Source organism: Lutra lutra, chromosome 6 (assembly GCF_902655055.1).
Source record: "Lutra lutra chromosome 6, mLutLut1.2, whole genome shotgun sequence".
NCBI classification, from domain to species: Eukaryota; Metazoa; Chordata; class Mammalia; order Carnivora; family Mustelidae; genus Lutra; species Lutra lutra.
This window is the reverse complement of record NC_062283.1, coordinates 49288464-49305833: the sequence shown is the minus strand read 5'-3', so window position 1 is coordinate 49305833 and position 17370 is coordinate 49288464. Positions and strand designations below refer to the sequence as shown.

The 17370-nt window shown below is 37.0% G+C and overlaps 1 protein-coding gene across 2 annotated transcripts in view; it reads left to right on the top strand.

The window, feature by feature from the left end:
- Positions 1-17370, top strand: part of BEND6 (BEN domain containing 6) — a 50386-nt gene that overhangs the window by 15276 nt on the left and 17740 nt on the right. Inside the window, exons 2-4 of one of the 2 annotated variants that reach the window (XM_047733082.1) lie at positions 3524-3743; positions 7297-7332; positions 9379-9556. In XM_047733082.1, coding sequence (XP_047589038.1) covers positions 3624-3743; positions 7297-7332; positions 9379-9556 — 334 coding nt within the window. In that variant the 5' untranslated portion in view covers positions 3524-3623. The remainder of the gene's footprint in view (positions 1-3523; positions 3744-7296; positions 7333-9378; positions 9557-17370) is intronic. The other variant, XM_047733083.1, reaches the window with a different exon arrangement.

Here is a 17370-nt window from a genome sequence, read left to right as displayed (position 1 = left end):
ATTGAATATTCAGTTGTTCCAACACCATTTGTTGCAAGGACTTTTCTTTCCTCACTTACTTGTCTTTGCAACCTTGTAAAAAATCAATTGATCATAAATGTAAAGGTTTATTCTGGACTCTCAATTCTATTCTAATGATTTAGATGTCTGTCTTTATGCCAGTACCACACGGTTTTGCTTACGGTAGCTTTGTACTAAAATTTAAAATTGGGAAATGTGAGTATTAAAAATTCCTTCTTTTTTTCAAGATTGTTTTGGCCATTGTTGATGTCTTGCATTTCCATATAAATTTTAAGATCACCTTTCAATTTCTGAAAATATCATTATCTTCACTGAACCAAGAGTGCCAATGGTGAACTTCCTTCTAGTGGACTTGACCATCATAAATTCCATGAATTTTTTCAGAAATAGAGGTTGAGTATTCTGACTTGCCCTGCTATACAGCATTTCCATAACTTAGTGGTGGTGAAGTTTCACTGCAAATGTGTAAGCTCAGGGCCAAGACTGAAATTTTTAGGAACTGTCCTCAACCACTCCTATGGAATGCTGAGTAGCTTTTGGAACACAGAATGGCTAATGGAAATTAGCTTTTGTAACAGACTTGACAATGTTTCTTAATGAATTCATTAACAATCTACAAGACAAAATTACAAGACAACACAAGTACTTATATGCAAAAATTACACTGAGGTAAAGTCATTTCCATAACCTTAACTTGTCACTCATAAGTAATGTCTCAGGCTGCTTTATACATTTCCCCTCATGCCAAAAGTTATAACAAGAATTGAGATGTTCTTAAAAAAAAAAAAAAAGAATTGAGATGTTCATCTCCACTCAAATTTGCACTATATGTATTTTTCCAGTTCAAACTACAGTTCTAGTATTGTGTTTCAGACTTCAATGTAAGTACAAAGAAAATTTATCTATTTCAAAATACATTTAGGGGGCACCTTGAGGGCTCAGTCGGTTAAGCATCCCACTCTTGGTTTCAGCTCAGGTCATGATCTCATGGGTCATGAGGTTGAGCCCATCATCCTCCTGCACTCTATACTCAGTGGGGAGTCTGTTTGAAGAGTTTCTCCCTCTGCCCCCCAAATCCCTCTCTCTCTCTATCTAAAATAAATAAATAAATCTTAAAAAAATACATTTAACTGTGCAATGAGGAACTTCTTCTTAACCTTTAATTGGAAATAATTAACTGCTGCAATGGAATAGTACACTAAAAAGGTAAATACCAAATGAATTTAATAGAATTCTGTAAAAGTCTACTGAAAGATGAATATCCTCAATTAAAATTATTAACTTATATTGGGAGGTATGAACTTCCTTGGTGATGATTGTGTAATATTGTGAATGTACTAAAAAAACAGTGAACATATACTTAAAATTATTAAAATGGTGAATTTTATGTTTTGTGAATTTTATCTCAGTTAAGAAAATTATAAACTCATGGATTAATATCAGTATATGGCAATGCCTGTTGGTGTAAAAGACATTTTCAAATATGGAATACATAAAATCTCATTGCAGAATACTGTTATTCCGAAAAGAAATTTAAAAAAAAATCTCATTGCAGGTCAGCATTAACAAGTGAATACTTGGGCAATGTATTTTGATGGTAGAGAAAACTTTGAACTCCAATTAAACAAGATTTTTTAAAATTCTATTCTCATGAACAGAACTGTCTTACAAAAAGTTATATTCGATTATTAATAGTATATTTGCAATTTTATGAATAAAATTTTGTGAAAACTTCTTTTTTGCTATATAAGAATTATGTAATATCCTCAATTTTGCCTCTTGACCTACAAAGCCTAAAATGTTTACTATGTGACCCTTTATAGAAAAACGTTTGTTGACCTTGTTCTGGGTAGATGGATTAATGATATTGGCTAAGAGTGGAGTTTTTATCTGTAGAATGCTTTTTTTAAAAAAGATTTTATTTATTTATTTGACAGACAGAGATCACAAGTAGGCAGAGAGGCGGGCAGAGAGAGAGGAGGAAGCAGGCTCCCTGCTGAGCAGAGAGCCTGATGCGGGGCTCGATCCTAGGACCCTGGGATCATGACCTGAGCCGAAAGCATAGGCTTTAACCCACTGAGCCACCCAGGCACCCCTAAAATGCTTTTAATTATATATCCCTGATTTAGGATCGTTTATGGCAAACATACCCAGAACCTCTGGGTTTATAACTTCCTTGAAAAGGTCATGTAAGCTATACAACTCTGAGGTATAAATGGAGATATAAAATGGAGATGTGTTACAACTTAAACACTCCCCACTATGTGAGGTGACCCTCAAACATCATTTAAAGGCTTCACTTATTCTAGACCACAGAGTACCTATGTGATCTGAAAAGGAAGTACCTACAAAACCAGCAGGATGCCCTAGACCTCTCTCTTCTTGATCTGTGCTGCTCGATTGCTTTATTATTAAAATTATTAATAAGCTTGATGCTAGGTAAAATCCCTTATGTTTGTGAGTCAGATATGATTCACAATTCAGTTCAATTCCATGTGTGAGCTCAAATATTATGCATATATGTGAAAATCCAAAGTAAGCTTTCAGAGTCACAACAAACGATTTTGGCAAGACAATACCAAATTATTTCATGCTTGGAGTAAAGAATGGTGAATTTCTCTTAAAGTAGGTAAAAGTGCCATATTTTCTAAAAGAATTATTTGGTATACTTTGGTAAGGAGCTATATTACCTTCTGCTCAACAGTCTAGATATTTCTTAAAGTCCCTTTAAGTTCAGCCCCCTTCTGTATTTAAAGTTTTATTATTTATAATTAATATCTTTTCATAGATACAAACCAATATATGTGAGTAATAAGGATGTTAAGACCAAATGTGCTATATCATCTGTGCATAGCAAAAATTAAATTTGATCACTTCAACCTTACCTAATAATTATTATCTACTTTTCATGTTTTGAAAAATTATTATCCCTTAAAATTTTTTATGAACTGTATCTTTGCCTTTGAGATATATTTTTCTTCTATCCTTTATGGTAAATTCTTAAATTTACACCAAGAAAAGTCTTCCACCTCAAAACTATAGAGTTTTCAGAAAAAAGCAAAACAAATTTCTAAGCAATTCTTATTGCTTATTAATCCCCCTTGGAATATTTTTATCCTAATGAGATCTACTAGTATTAATGCCTTTTATAACTTTGATCCTGTGAAATACCATCTGCATAAATTTATAATGTTTCTATGTTGGTTTTTAGACTGCTTATAACTGACTGACAAGAAAAAACTTGTAAAGATGAAAGTTTTTTTCACACTATTTCATTTTATAAGTGACAATTCACTGCATATCAGTCACATCCTAGAAACAAGACATCCTCATGATGACGATGAAATTGGAAGATTTTGAATCAAATGAAAATGTGCAAAATTTGTCAGCAGGAGAAAGATAAGAAACATTTAGTAAAAGTATTTTACTTGAGTGGCTACTGTAATTATGAATCATTTAGTTATATATACATGATGTATCCTTTTTTGTTTTTGTTTTTAAGGAAAAACATTAATTTGGGGACTACGTCAAGAATAGTATCATCTACATGGGCATTCCCCCTTCCTACGATTTCAGAAAATCTTTGAGAACTACTTGAGAAAATGCAGAAGATCTTGCAAACAGATGACATTACCAATACCCAAGCTCTTAGAAAAGGAAAACGGAAAAGGACAGAGACAATGGACTCAGAGAATGCAAATAGTGACATGGATAAAGGACAGGTTGGTGTTCTGTTACCAACATATAACTTTATCATCTAGCTCTAGCATAATTCCATAGTGCTTTTCATAATTTTTTGCTTCAGTACTTTCTCTTCTTCTATTAACTCATTGTTCCCTTTAATTCTTTGTTCAACCAAGGGAATAAAATTTCATGTTCTCTTTGTAATGTTGAACAAATTGAGTTAGAAACATACCCAAAAGACATTTTTACCTGCTTCTATTTAAGTATGGCCAATTATGCCATTGTTCAAACTTTCACTCATATTCCGGGAAATGAAAGAGAGGAAACTGTCAGAAACTACTTTTAGTACTTTCCTCTCAAAAAGTACTAAAGAAATTGAAATATCTATGTCTTCTTTAAGATTTACTGTTTCTCTTCTTTTTTAGCCCGGTTTGTGGCCCATGTTCATCACTGGTTTGGTGCGGGCTCCTTTCTTTTTTTATTTATTTATTCCTTTTTAAGCTGAATTCCCCACTCCCATTGTCCTCTTATACTTTGGACAACCCAATAATGTGTGTATCCTGTTTCATTTTATTCATGTGTCTTTGCAGTCCATATATTTGTGTATGTCTTTGTAATACATGTAGTTTGTTATGTGCATGTATTCTTATTTAATTTTTTAAGTACATACTATACATTCTTAAGTTTAAAATATTTTTTAATCTTCTGGGGATGGTGTTTAGAGGAATTCAGGATGGTCTGGCATTTGACACACTATTATAAGTTATTCTAAAATATAGCCCCTAGCAAAACTAGGCAGTCCCAAAACTATGGTAATGGAACTGTTTACCTTTATACCAAGAAGATTGGGAAACTGGCAAAATTTGTGGTGGAGTGTTCTCAGTCCATCTTTAAGGAGTTTATGCTATGAGACTTAAAGTTCTTACGAGGATCTAGGGGTGCCTGGGTGGCTCAGTTCGTTAAACTTCTGACTCTTGACTTCAGCTTAGGTCATGATCTCAGAGTCCTGAGATTGAGCCCGAGTTGGGCTCCTCCTTTAGTGAGGAGACTTCTTGAGATTCTTTCTCTCCATCTCCCCCCATCCTCCCACATGAAAGCACATGCTTTCTCTCTCAAATAAATAAATAAATCTTTAAAGTTCTTACGAGGCTTTTTAAAATTTAAAAACATGTCAGCAGGGCCCATGGTGGTTCCACATGTGCTAAATGTGTGCCTGACAGGATTAAGTGCACTTTCTTTAATAAGCAGAAAATTATTGTGAAAGTGTTGAAGGCACAAGAACAGTCAGAAAGCTAAATTAAAGAAATAAAAATAAAGCTTTTCTGAGTTTAAAAAATCAGAAGGTATGTATTTTAATATATACAAATATATATTTTAAGGTAAATGGTGAAAATTCTCACTCACGTCCCTGTCTCCCATCCACCCTGTTCCCCCCCTCCCACCTACACACTATAGGTAACCACATTTATTGCTTTCTTGTTTATCCTTCCAGTGTTTCTTTGTTCAAATAAAACAAATATAAAAATAGATATTTTGTCCCCTCTTTTGCACAAAAAAGTAACTTACCAGATATGCTGCTTTGTACTTTGCTTTTTTAGTTAATATTGTTTTAAGATCTATCACTAGTGTATAAAGAACTTTCTCCTTTTATAGCTCCATATTATTCCACTGTGTCTATGTACCAGTCTTTATTTAGCCAGTCTCCTATGATGGATATGGCTTGTTTCCAACCTTTTCCTTCTTACCAATCACACTGCATTGTACAACTTTATGGATAGATCATTTAGTACATCATTTAGTAGTACATTGGTATCATGATATATACCTCAATCTGTTTCTGATTTTTCCATCAGCACTGTTTTTAACATCTACTTACATTGCTATTATCAGATTACAGCTGATCCATTTTGTCTAACTACTATGGCAGCTCCACAATGTTGAGGATCTCTCTTATCTTGCTGGTCTACTTTACTTAACATGCAACACCTATCTCTGGGTCTAAACTGACTACTCAAGGGGCATCTGGTGGCTCAGTCAGTTAAGCATCTGCCTTCAGCTCAGGTCATGATCCCAAAGTCCTGGGTTCAAGTCTTGCATCAGGCTCCCTCTGTAGGGAGTCTGCTTCTCCCTCTTCCTCTATTCCTCTCCCTTGCTCATGTTCTCTCTCTCTTTCTCTCTCTCTCTCTCTCTCAAATAAATAAGTAAAATCTTTTTTACTTTTTTACTTTTATATTCAAAGTAATTATTTGTAGATACGTATTTATTGTCATTTTGTTATTTGCTTTGTGGTTATTTCTATAGGTTTTCTCTGATCCTTTCTTCTCTTGCTCTCTTTCATGGTTTTTGGCCTGATATACTTGGATTCCTTTCTCTTTATTCTTCACATATCTTCTCGGTTTTTGACTTGTGGTTACCATTAGGTTTGCATAAAATAGTTTCTGCATAGAACAGTCTATATTAGGTTGATGACTGCTTAATTTTGAAACCATCCTTTACACTTCTCCCCACATTTTAGGTATATAGTGCCATATTCTACATCCTTTCATTTTATGAATAACTTTTTCTGATTTTTACAAAAGTACTTACTTATATTGCTTTTGTATTTTTTTACTTTTCATACTCTCATTTGTGGTCTTTCCTTTCCATTCAAAGAGTCTCCTTTAATATTTCTTGTAGGGCTGCATTAGTGGTGATGAGTTACTTTATTTTTTATTTTTCTGAAGAACTCTTTATCTCTCCTTCTATTCTGTGTAGTAGCCTTGGTGGATAGAGTATTCTTGGCTGCAGATTTTTCCCTTTCAGCACTTTGAATATGTCATGCCACTCCCTCCTGGCCCGCAAAGTTTCTGCTGAAAAATCCACTGAAAACCTTATGGAGTTTCCCTTGTATCTTTTATTCTATCTTTTATTTTATTCTATCTTTTATTCTCTTGTTGCTTTGAAATATTTTTCTTTATCATTACTTTTTGCCATATTAATTATGTGTCTTGATGCGGACCTCCTTGGGTTTAATTAGAGGAGGGGGGCTCCCTTTGTGCCTCTTTCCCCCAGATACCTATTTCCTTCCCCAGATTAGGGAAGTTTTAAGCTATTATTTCTTCTTATAAATATTCTGCCCCCTTTTCTCTCTCTTCTTCTGAGATCCTTATAATGAGAATGTTATTATGCTTGATGGAGTCACTGATTTCCCTAAGATTATTCTCAATTTGCGTAATTTTCTTTCCTCTCCTTTGCTCAGCTTGGTTACTTTCCATTACTTTATCTTCCATATCATTAATTAATTCTTCTGCTTCATCTAGTCTGCTATTTATTCCATCAAGTATATTTTTTAAAAGATTCTTTGTTTGAGAGAGAGGGAGAAAGAACACACGAGCAGGGGGAGGGACAGAAGGAGAGGGAATAGCAGACTCCCTGCTGAACAGGAAGTCCAACGTGGGGCTTGATCCCAGGACCCTGGCATTATGACCTGAGCTGAAGGCAGACACTTAACCAACTGAGCCACCCAGGTGCCCCAACCATCAAGTGTATTTTGAATTTCATTTATTGTGTTCTTTATCTCTGATTGGTTCTTTTTTTATCTCTGTGTTAAAGGTCTCACTGATGTCCTCCACTCTTTTCTCAAGTCCAGTGAGTATCTTTATGATCATTACTTTAAAATATCTATCAGGCATATTACTTATATCAGTTTTGCTTAGATCTCTTGCTATGATTAGGTCCTGTTCTTTCATTTGGGACATATTCATCTGTCTCTTCATTTTGTCTAACTCTCTGTGTCTGTTTCTCTGTGTTAGGAAAGTCAGCTACTTCTCTTGCTTTTAACAATAACAGCCTTATGAAGAAGAGGTCCTATAGTGCCCTGCTATGCAGTGTTCCCTGTTCCCCAGGGCCTAGCATTTCAGGGAGTATCTCTTATGTGTGTTGCTTGTGCTCTGCTGTTAAGTATTGGCCTCTTCTTCCTTCAGTGCAGTTGTGTGAAGAGGCTCTCTGCCAGCAAGGGTCAGGACCACCATCTTCTATAAGATTCTGGCATTGTGTGGACTCACTGTCCTCACGCTAACAATTTCTATTTCACCAGTTTCCCAGCACTTACCTGTATCCTGACCAGGACAGAGAGACGATTTGGATTCTCTAGCTGCTTTTCAAGAACTCTGGAGAGTCTGACTGTTTTCTCTTATCCAGCTGTCTAGAGACTAATTTTGGCCATTTCTAATTTATGATCCAGAGAGGCACCATGTTACTCTGGTGTTAATGATGGACATGGGGACTCTTTAGGGAGTTGTTTTGTTTTGTTTTTTTTAAAGATTTTACTTATTTACTTGTCAAAGAGAGAGAAAGAGAGCAAGCACCAGCAGGGGGAGCAGCAGGCAAAGGGAGAAGCAGGCTCCCTACTGAGCAAGGAGCCCAATGTGATACTTGATCCCAGGACCCTGGGATCATGACCTGAGCTCAAGGCAGTCACTTAACCAACTGAGTCACCCAGGTGTCCCTCTTTACAGAGTTTTTAATAAACTGAGGAGCAGGAGCCAACCCTGTTATTCTAGGATTGCTCCTCATTCATCTGGATATTTCTATCATATACCCTTATTCTTGTGACCCATCTCCCGTCCCCACAAACAGTGGGGTCAAGAAGAGCAAAGACATTTGAATCTGATTTCCTGCCATCCCAGCTCCTTTTTTCCCAGGCTTCTCCTGGCACCAGAATGTCTCTTCCTTTCCTGTGCAACATTAAACATTATGTCATACCTTTATCTCTTCTACTCTAAAGTTTATTTATACTCCAGGACTGACTGAGTGGTTCAGTCAGTTAAGCGTCTGCCTTTGGCTTGGGTCATGATCTCCAGGTCCTGGAATCAAGTCCCAGATTGGGATCCCTGCTCAGCAGGGAGTCTCCTTCTCCCTCTCCCTTTGTCCCTCCCCCACCACACTGGAGCTCCCTCTCTCTTAAATGAATAAATAAAATATTTTTAAATAAATAAATAAAATAAAAATTAAAAACCTTTTTACTCCAGCCTTTTGGCTCTTTATAAATTCCATTCTATACTCCAATTTTCCATATAGATAGAAAGATAGATAGATACACAAGATTAGTAATTTGAATAAATCCTTTCCTGTATCAATCCAGCCTGGGTTTTGCAACCCAAGTACAATACATTTTCAGACTATTGTCTTACTATTGACCTTAAAAATTACTTCTAAAACTAAAAGGAAAGCAGGAATGCTTTGTCCTAAGTGAATCTTCTCTCTCTTTTCTCTGATGCAGTAAGCCCCCAAATTTCTCAGTCTCAACAGAGAGGCTGTGAGTGAAAAGTTAGGGGAGAAATGGAGGGTGGAGATGAGTTACAAAGATCTGAATAGCTGTCTGGTTGATTCTTCTCTGTTATACTATTTTTCTACTTTATATTCTTCACTGAAGTTAGACAGAATCCTGATTTCTGCTATGTGACAGATGTGTGCATGAAACTTTGATGTCTTCCCTTTTCTGAGCTCCCCTGCAGGGGGGAAGACAAAACTGAGGCTAGCTCACTAGGTAGAACAACCCTTCCTCTGGAGCAAGAAATGCCTGGGAGATGAGGGATTTGTAGGTCTGATTAAGTCCCTTCAGCATATAGAACATGGGATAAACCATTAAAGTCACTTTGAACCTTCTTTTGTTGTACCTGCTTTGTATTTTAGAGAGACCCATATTCAGGAAATGCTTTTCTGCCTGGTGAGAGCTCCAGTGAAGATGAAGAGCCTTTAGCAGAACTGTCAAAGGAGGAATTGTGCATGAAAATAAAAAGTCTGAAACAAAAACTAACAAACACCCGGAAAGAAAACAGCCGACTTCGACAGTCTTTGGTCATGCTTCAAGGTAAACTTTGATAAAATTGATATTTTTAGATAAAAGGAAAAATATATGATGAATGAAAATTATTGCAAATCAGCTGTCAAGAGTGAAAAACCAAATCAGTGCCTTAGAGAAAAAAAATCAAAAATCACATTTTAGGGGCGCCTGGGTGGCTCAGTGGGTTAAGCCGCTGCCTTCGGCTCAGGTCATGATCTCAGGGTCCTGGGATTGATCCCCGCATCGGGCTCTCTGCTTGGCGGGGAGCCTGCTTCCTCCTCTCTCTCTGCCTGCCTCTCTGCCTGCTTGTGATCTCTCTCTGTCAAGTAAATAAATAAAATCTTAAAAAAAAAAAATCACATTTTAAGAAAATCTATGATTATATAATTTAACACAGAAGCACTCATCTTTAAGCCCTTAGTTTATGGCTTAGGGAATTTTAGATTATTCTTACAAAATATCAAATGTTGTACTCATTTAATAACATTCAATGGCTATTTATTGAGGATTTAATAGCGGTTACTCACTGTGGTAGGCCCCAAAGAGAAAAGATTAGTAAGACAGAACAAATAAGTTATCGTGTTCATAATGTGCTTATCTTATTCCCCTCTGCTAGGGAAGGTGCTAGAAAATGGGACCTATTATGATACATTATAGAACCACTGGAAATAAAGATCCTGTACATTGAAGTATAGTTTTGGAGTTGGGAAAAGTAGTCTGGGAAAATAGTCACATTCCACTGAAGACTAATAAAGGAGAAAGATCAATTTATGCAAATTAAAAACCACTTGGTATAATGTCTTTTTTAGGATCCTATATTGTATTTAAGTGTTTATTTTTCAAAAATTATGTTTTCCATTTGCAGTTAAGCATCATGCACTATTTTGTGCTGCTGAATATTTGGCAATCATGTCTTGTGTTGGGCAGCATTCTGTTGTAAAACAGTAAATACACAGACCATTTTGAAAATAAATCCCTCTGGCTGCTATGTACAAATGAGTACAAATAACACAAGAAAGAAATCAGGGAAGGGCCACTCTCCAACAGTATTGCAGTCATCCAGACTAACATGATGGCAGCCTAGCCCAGGGCAATGGTTATGGAAGTAAAGAGGACAGTTCTACATAATTATGGAGGCAGAACTGATAGGAGACAGATAGAACATGGTGATGAGCTAGATTTTCATTTTGTGGTAATGACTCATATGCTTTCCTAAAAATATTTATTACAGTGAAGACTTCATAGTTTTAAGTAGAAGCAGTTACAGCTAAAAATTATTTATTCCAACACCAAACCATTATATCTTTATTTTTTTCTACTTTAAATATTGAATTTTTATAACCAATGTTTTGCTTTTTTTTTTTTTCTGGTGAGGTTTTTGTGATTTCAAACAACAGATCATTCTCATTTTCATATAATCTATTCCAGGACTTAGAGTAAGATGAAAAGCTAGTTTATAAAGTTAGTATAAATTGCTGGTTAAAAGTATTGATTTTTGAGTTACAGGCCTTGGTTTGAATCCCAACTCTGCTTACTGGCTATACAACTGGTGCCATGTCACTTTACTGGGCCCCCAGCTACAACTTCAATCCTCTCATCTACAAAATGGTGGGGGGTGGGTGGCGGGGATAACCTATCATGTCCTTGCTGCTGTGATGATTAGAAGAGATCATTGGAAGAAATGCTTCACCCAAAGCACACGACAGGTGTTCAGTAATGGTATTTATTATTGTTACTGTCTCTGCTTTTATCAACACCAGAACCTGATACATAGAAGCCCCAAAAGAAAATTATTACACCAATTTTTGTTATACATTTAGATGAGAAAATTCTAAGTGTGAGTAGCAAATGAGTTTCAATAGTATGTGAAAAGAATCACTAGGACAAGCTTCTTCTCCCTCCCACACTCTCAGTTGCCATTTCATTTTTTCTCTCTGCCAACTTCTCACACCTCCTCCCATATCCTCGCTCTCAGTTGATGACTTTGCTTCTGACTTCATTGAGAAATTGAAGGATATGAAATAGACTGTCATCTCCCTGTACCCATGCTTTGTTTTTTTTTTTTTTTTTTGTATTTTTGTTTTTTAAGTAAGCTCTATGCCAAACTTAGGGCTTGAACTCACTACCTCAAGATGAAGAATTGCATGCTCTACCAACTGAACCAGCCAAGTACCCTATCCCTGCACCTATGCCTTATCCTTCACTCTCTCCTGTCACTCGTGATGACCTACTCTCTTGTCTAGCCAAAAACAGTATCTCCACCTATGCATCGGATGCCATCCTCTTTCACCTAAGGATGTAGCTCCAGAGCTTCTCCTGGCTCTCCAACACAAGATAAAATTTTCCTTCTCTAATGAATCATTCCCCTTAGCACCAGACTTACCATTATTTTAAAAACAAAACAAAACCCCTTCCAAGCTATTTGCTTCTCCACCTTCCACCCTATTTCTCTCCTCCCCTTTATAGGAAAAACTCCCTAAATGATCTGATGCTACACACTGTGTTCAATTTTTCCCCTTCTACCCTCTCTGGATCCACTTCAATTAGTTCCTTATTGTTCTATTGTAACTTCTTTCTCTTGTTCACTAATAACTCCCATATATAAGTTTACTGGTAACAAAGTACCACAAATTGCATAATTTAAACAACAGAACTGTGCTGTTTCCCACTTCTGGAGGCTAGGATTCCAAAATTAAGGTGTCAGCAGGATCACACTCCCGCTAAAGGCACCAGGGAAGCCCTCTCTCCCAGCTTCTGGTTGTTCCTTGACTTGAGGCCATGTAGTTCCAGTCTTCCCGTGGTGTTCTCCCCATATGCTTATCTCTCACCATGTCTAAACTTCCCCATTCTTATAAGGACACCAGTCATACTGGATCAGGGCCCACCTTAATGACCTCAGTTAAATTTGATTACATATATAAAGACCCTATTTCCAAATAAGTTTGCACTCTGAGGTACTAGGGGTTAGGACTCCAATTTATCTTTTTGAGGAGACAAATTTAACCCATAACATTCCATATTGCTAATCTCAAAAACCACTTTTTTTTTTTTTTTGAGAGAGAGAGAGAGAGAGACAGCACAGAGGGAGAGTAAGAGGGAGAAGCAGAGAGCTCAATGCGGGGCTCGATCCCAAGACCCTGAGATCATGACCTGAGCCCAAGGCAGGATGCTTTGCCAAGTGAGCCCCCCAGGTGCTCCTCAAAAGCCATTTCTTTTTCTTTTTTTTAAGATTTTATTTATTTATTTATTTGACAGAGAGATCACAAGTAGATGGAGAGGCAGGCAGAGAGAGAGAGAGAGACGGAAGCAGGCTCCCTGCTGAGCTGAGAGCCCGATGCGGGACTCGATCCCAGGACCCTGAGATCATGACCTGAGCCGAAGGCAGCGGCTTAACCCACTGAGCTACCCAGGCGCCCCTCAAAAGCCATTTCTTGATGATCATCTAATTGCTCTGTGACCAGCATTTGAGACATTTGGCTATCTTTCCTTTTCTGGAAGTTTCCTCATTTAGCTTTTAGGACACCACATTTACCAGTTTTCCTCTTACACGCTGATCTTTCTATCTAAGTCCATATGGCTGATTTATTTTATCATCTTACTCTCTAAGTATTTGATGATGCCCCAAGCTCAGACCTTGAACTTCTTTTCTTTCTATGTACACTCACTTCATAGGTGATCATATCTAATTACATGATGTTAAAATCCATCAATAAGCTACGATTCTCCAGCCTGGACTTCACCCTTTAGCCCAAACTCATTGTCCAACTGTGTACATGACATAACTGACATGTATCTCAGACTAACATGTGCAAACCACACTCCTGACCTGTTTTTGTCTTTCTTCCTCATCTTGCTTAATGCTAACTTCATTGTTCCAATTTCTCAAATGAAAAACCAATTTCTATATTTCTTTTACATCATACACTCAGTCCATTGACAAATCTTACTGACTTTACTTTCAAAACATTTTTGGGATACAATCCTTTTTACCACCCCTACTACTGTCACTCCAGTCCAAGCCACCATTATCTCACACACCGATTATTATGGTGGCTCCTAGCTGGTGTCACTATTTTTGATCTTGCTTTTCTCTAGTCTATTCTCAGCACAGTTGCAAGAATAATCCTGTTAAACAAAATCAGTTCATGTTACGTCTCTCTTCAGAACCCTTAAGTATATTTCCTCCTCACTCAGGGGAAAACAGAAATCATTTTTATGATCTTTAGTCCTTATGCATTCTGGCTGTTTCCCTTCTACTTACCTCTCTTGGTCTTATTTTCTACTACCTTCCCCTCCTTCTCTGTGATCCAGCCACACTGAACCACTTCTGTTTTCTTTGAAAACATCAGACATGTTCTTACTTTAGTGTCTTTGTACTGGTCATTTCCTCAAGCTGGAATGTTCTTCCCCCAGATATCCACTTACTCACTTCAAGACCTTACTCTAAATTCATCTTGTCCCTAAACTCCTTCCTCAATATGAAATTTCAGCCTCTCTCTCTGCAACGTTTTTTATCTTCCCCTGCTTCATTTCCTCTTTGGCACTTATAAATCTCTATATAATCTATTATATATTTAATATTGTCTACCCCCTTCATACACACACACACACAAGTGTACCTCCAGAAACCAAGTTGTAGAGTTAGCTATTGGCTGGACTTCAGGCAACAGGAACTGCCCACTGCTGCTGTGGTACTCATCATGCATTTACTCATTCGGTAATATTTATAAAGTCCTCCTATATATTAGTCACTGTTCTAAGTACGTAGGAAAGTCCAGCATATAAAACAAAGATCCTTGCTCTCATGGAACCTACATTTTAGTGGGGCAAGACAGTCAAAAGCCACAATAATTAATAATTGAATAAATTATATAAAATGTTAGCTGATAGTAGTATGTAAAAAATAAGGAAGGTAAAAGAAGATTGGGATTTGAGGGAGAGCATAAAAACACAATCTTAGGGGCACCTGGGTGGCTCAGTGGGTTAAAGCCTCTGCCTTCGGCTCAGGTAATGATCTCAGGGTCCTGGGATCGAGCCCTGCATTGGGCTCTCTGCTCAGCAGGAGTCTGATTCCCTTCCTCTCTCTTTGCCTGCCTCTCTGCGTACTTGTGATCTCTGTCTGTCAAATAAATAAATAAAATCTTTTTTAAAAAATACACAATCTTAAATACAGTCCTAAATAACAAGATCAGAGGAGGCCTCCTTGTGAAGCTACAGTTGGGAAGTAGGAAGATAACAGAGAGTTGAAATTTTATGTATAATCCAAATAAGAAAGGGTCTGGGAAAAGAATGCAGAAGGGTTATTTATCTTTTGCTCAATAATGCTCTTAATAACATTTTGAACTAAGAATCAGGGCTCTTTTTCAGTTTATAAAACCTACTGAGGAAAAATGGTAGAATATATATGCCATTTTAGACATTCAGAATAGCAAATGTGTGTCCGCTATACATGTATGTTTTAAGCATTTGAAACATGTCTTGTGGACCACAACTGACCAACACCATAAGATATAAAAGGAAATAGGTGATATATCTGTTTTATAGAAGGTATTAAGTTGTCATTATTTTTAGAGAATGAATGTATACCTGGGAAAAAGAAAGCATCAACTGAAAATTCAACTCTCATAAAAAATGAGATTTCAGTAAAGAATCAAAAATAGTTAAGTTTTGCCCTGGTTTCTTTAAGTATGACATAATGCTTAAGTGAAATGTGTGTGACTCTCCCTTCTCTTCTGAAACCCTACTAAAAATAAAATGCATAAAAGCACAAGGTCAGGGAAACTGTAAAGAAGACCACAGCAGATAAAAGATGCCAGTAAAATTTTAGACAGTGAAAAGCAGATGAATGAGTAGTAACTGACTAACTGTAAGAATCTGAAAACTCAGTGTCTGGGATGGGGGTGCAGAGTGGGTAGAGGTAGAGAAATTAAAAAGAAAGAAGCTAAATCACACCAGAGAACTATAAATGGTTTAGGATTTGTACCTGTGAAAGGGATTATGATAGTGCTGGTAGTGTGAAAACTGGAGTCATTGAAAGACCTACATAAAGACCTTTTGGGACCACAAAGTCACATTCTCCCTATGTAGCCTGCAACTACCACCCTTCACCGCAGTAGAAGATGGAGGTTTTCTCTCAGAAGAGGTTGAACCAAAGCTATGAACTCAGGGACACCGAGCCAAGCTGAGGGAGGATGCTTATTTAAGGAAATCCTCTAACATGGAACACAAATAAAAATGAACAAAGAGAATAATAAGATCAGAGGGAACAGAGACAATTCAGGGAGCGGTAGAAATTTGCACAAAACAAGAACAGGGTTAGTTTAAGAGAGGAATATCCAAAGAACAAGGGGGAGAAACCTAGAAATTCAATAAAATGTCTGGAAGTAAAGTTAAGAAAATCTTGTAGATATTAGAGTAAGAAGACCCAGAAAAGGAAAATAGAAGAGATTAGGCAAAATAAAGAATTAGTCCCAGAAGTTAAATGACCAAAGACAAGAGATCCTAAAAGATACAAGAGAGAAGGAGAAGTTATTAATACCATAAATTTCTAGAATTGAAGAACACAATTTTTTACATTGAAAGATAACACCAAAAGCAAAAAGACTTGTCCAAGTCATAACATTGTGAAATTTCAGAATAGCAGAAGTAAAGGGAAGATTCAAAAGCTTTCAGAGGAAGTAAATACGCCCCATGCTAAGGATTGGGAATCAGAATGTTTTTGGACTTTTTACCAGCAACACTGGAAGTTCCAAGATAAATAAGCAACGCTTTCTAAATTACGAAGGGAATGTAAATCTAAACTTCTATACCTGAGTGAAATTATCAACCAAGTGTTAGGGCTGGTAATACTTTCATACAACATCTCACTAATGTACTTCCTATGATTTCTTTTTCAAAGGCTAATGGAGGAAAAACTCCTCCCAAATGAGAGAGTAAATCTAGAAAAATAAAAACATGACATCCAGGGAATAGGTGGTCCAATTCAGGAGAGAGATAAGGAGGAGTCATTGAAGGATAGTGAAGGGAAACTCCAAGATGAAAAGTATACAGTCGCCTAGAAGCAGCTAGCCCAGACTGTGGAGGAATATGGAGGACTCCAGAGGAGACAGCTCCAAGAAATATATGAAATTGGCATTTGACATGATATATCCAAATATATAAACAGATTTTACACCTCTGATAGGAAGTTTAGAGATGTATAGAAGTTTAGGGTGAGAGAAATAGTGTAAAAAACAATAATAATAAGGTAATTATTAACTCTAGGAGGGGAAATCATGTTTTAAAGAAAAGGAATTGTGAATAATGTTTACATCACTATAATAATGAAAGCACAATATTTATTGAACAATTGTGTTACCACTATTCTGGGAAGATGAGAAGAGTGTGTGTGTGTTTGCGTGTGAGTAGCAGGTATGTGTATTTCTGCGTGGCTGGGAGAGGAGTTGAAAGAGAACAATATTGCCATATTACATAGTTGAAAATCATTAAGCAGGGGTGCCTAACTTGCTCAGTCATAGAGAATGTCACTCTTGATCTCAGAGTGGTGAGTTCAAGCCCCACGTTGCATGTAGAACTTACTTTAAAAAAAAAAAGAAGGGGCACCTGGGTGGCTCAGAGGATTAAGCCTCTGCCTTCGGCTCAGGTCATGATCTCGGGGTCCTGGGATCGAGCCCCGCATTGGGCTCTCTGCTCAGCGGGGAGCCTGCTTCCTCCTCTCTCTCTGCCTGCCTCTCTGCCTACTTGTGATCTCTGTCTGTCAAATAAATCTTTAAAAAAAAAAAAAGAAAAGAAAATAGAAAATCAGTAAATAATTATATGGATCTGAAAAATCAATAAATAGT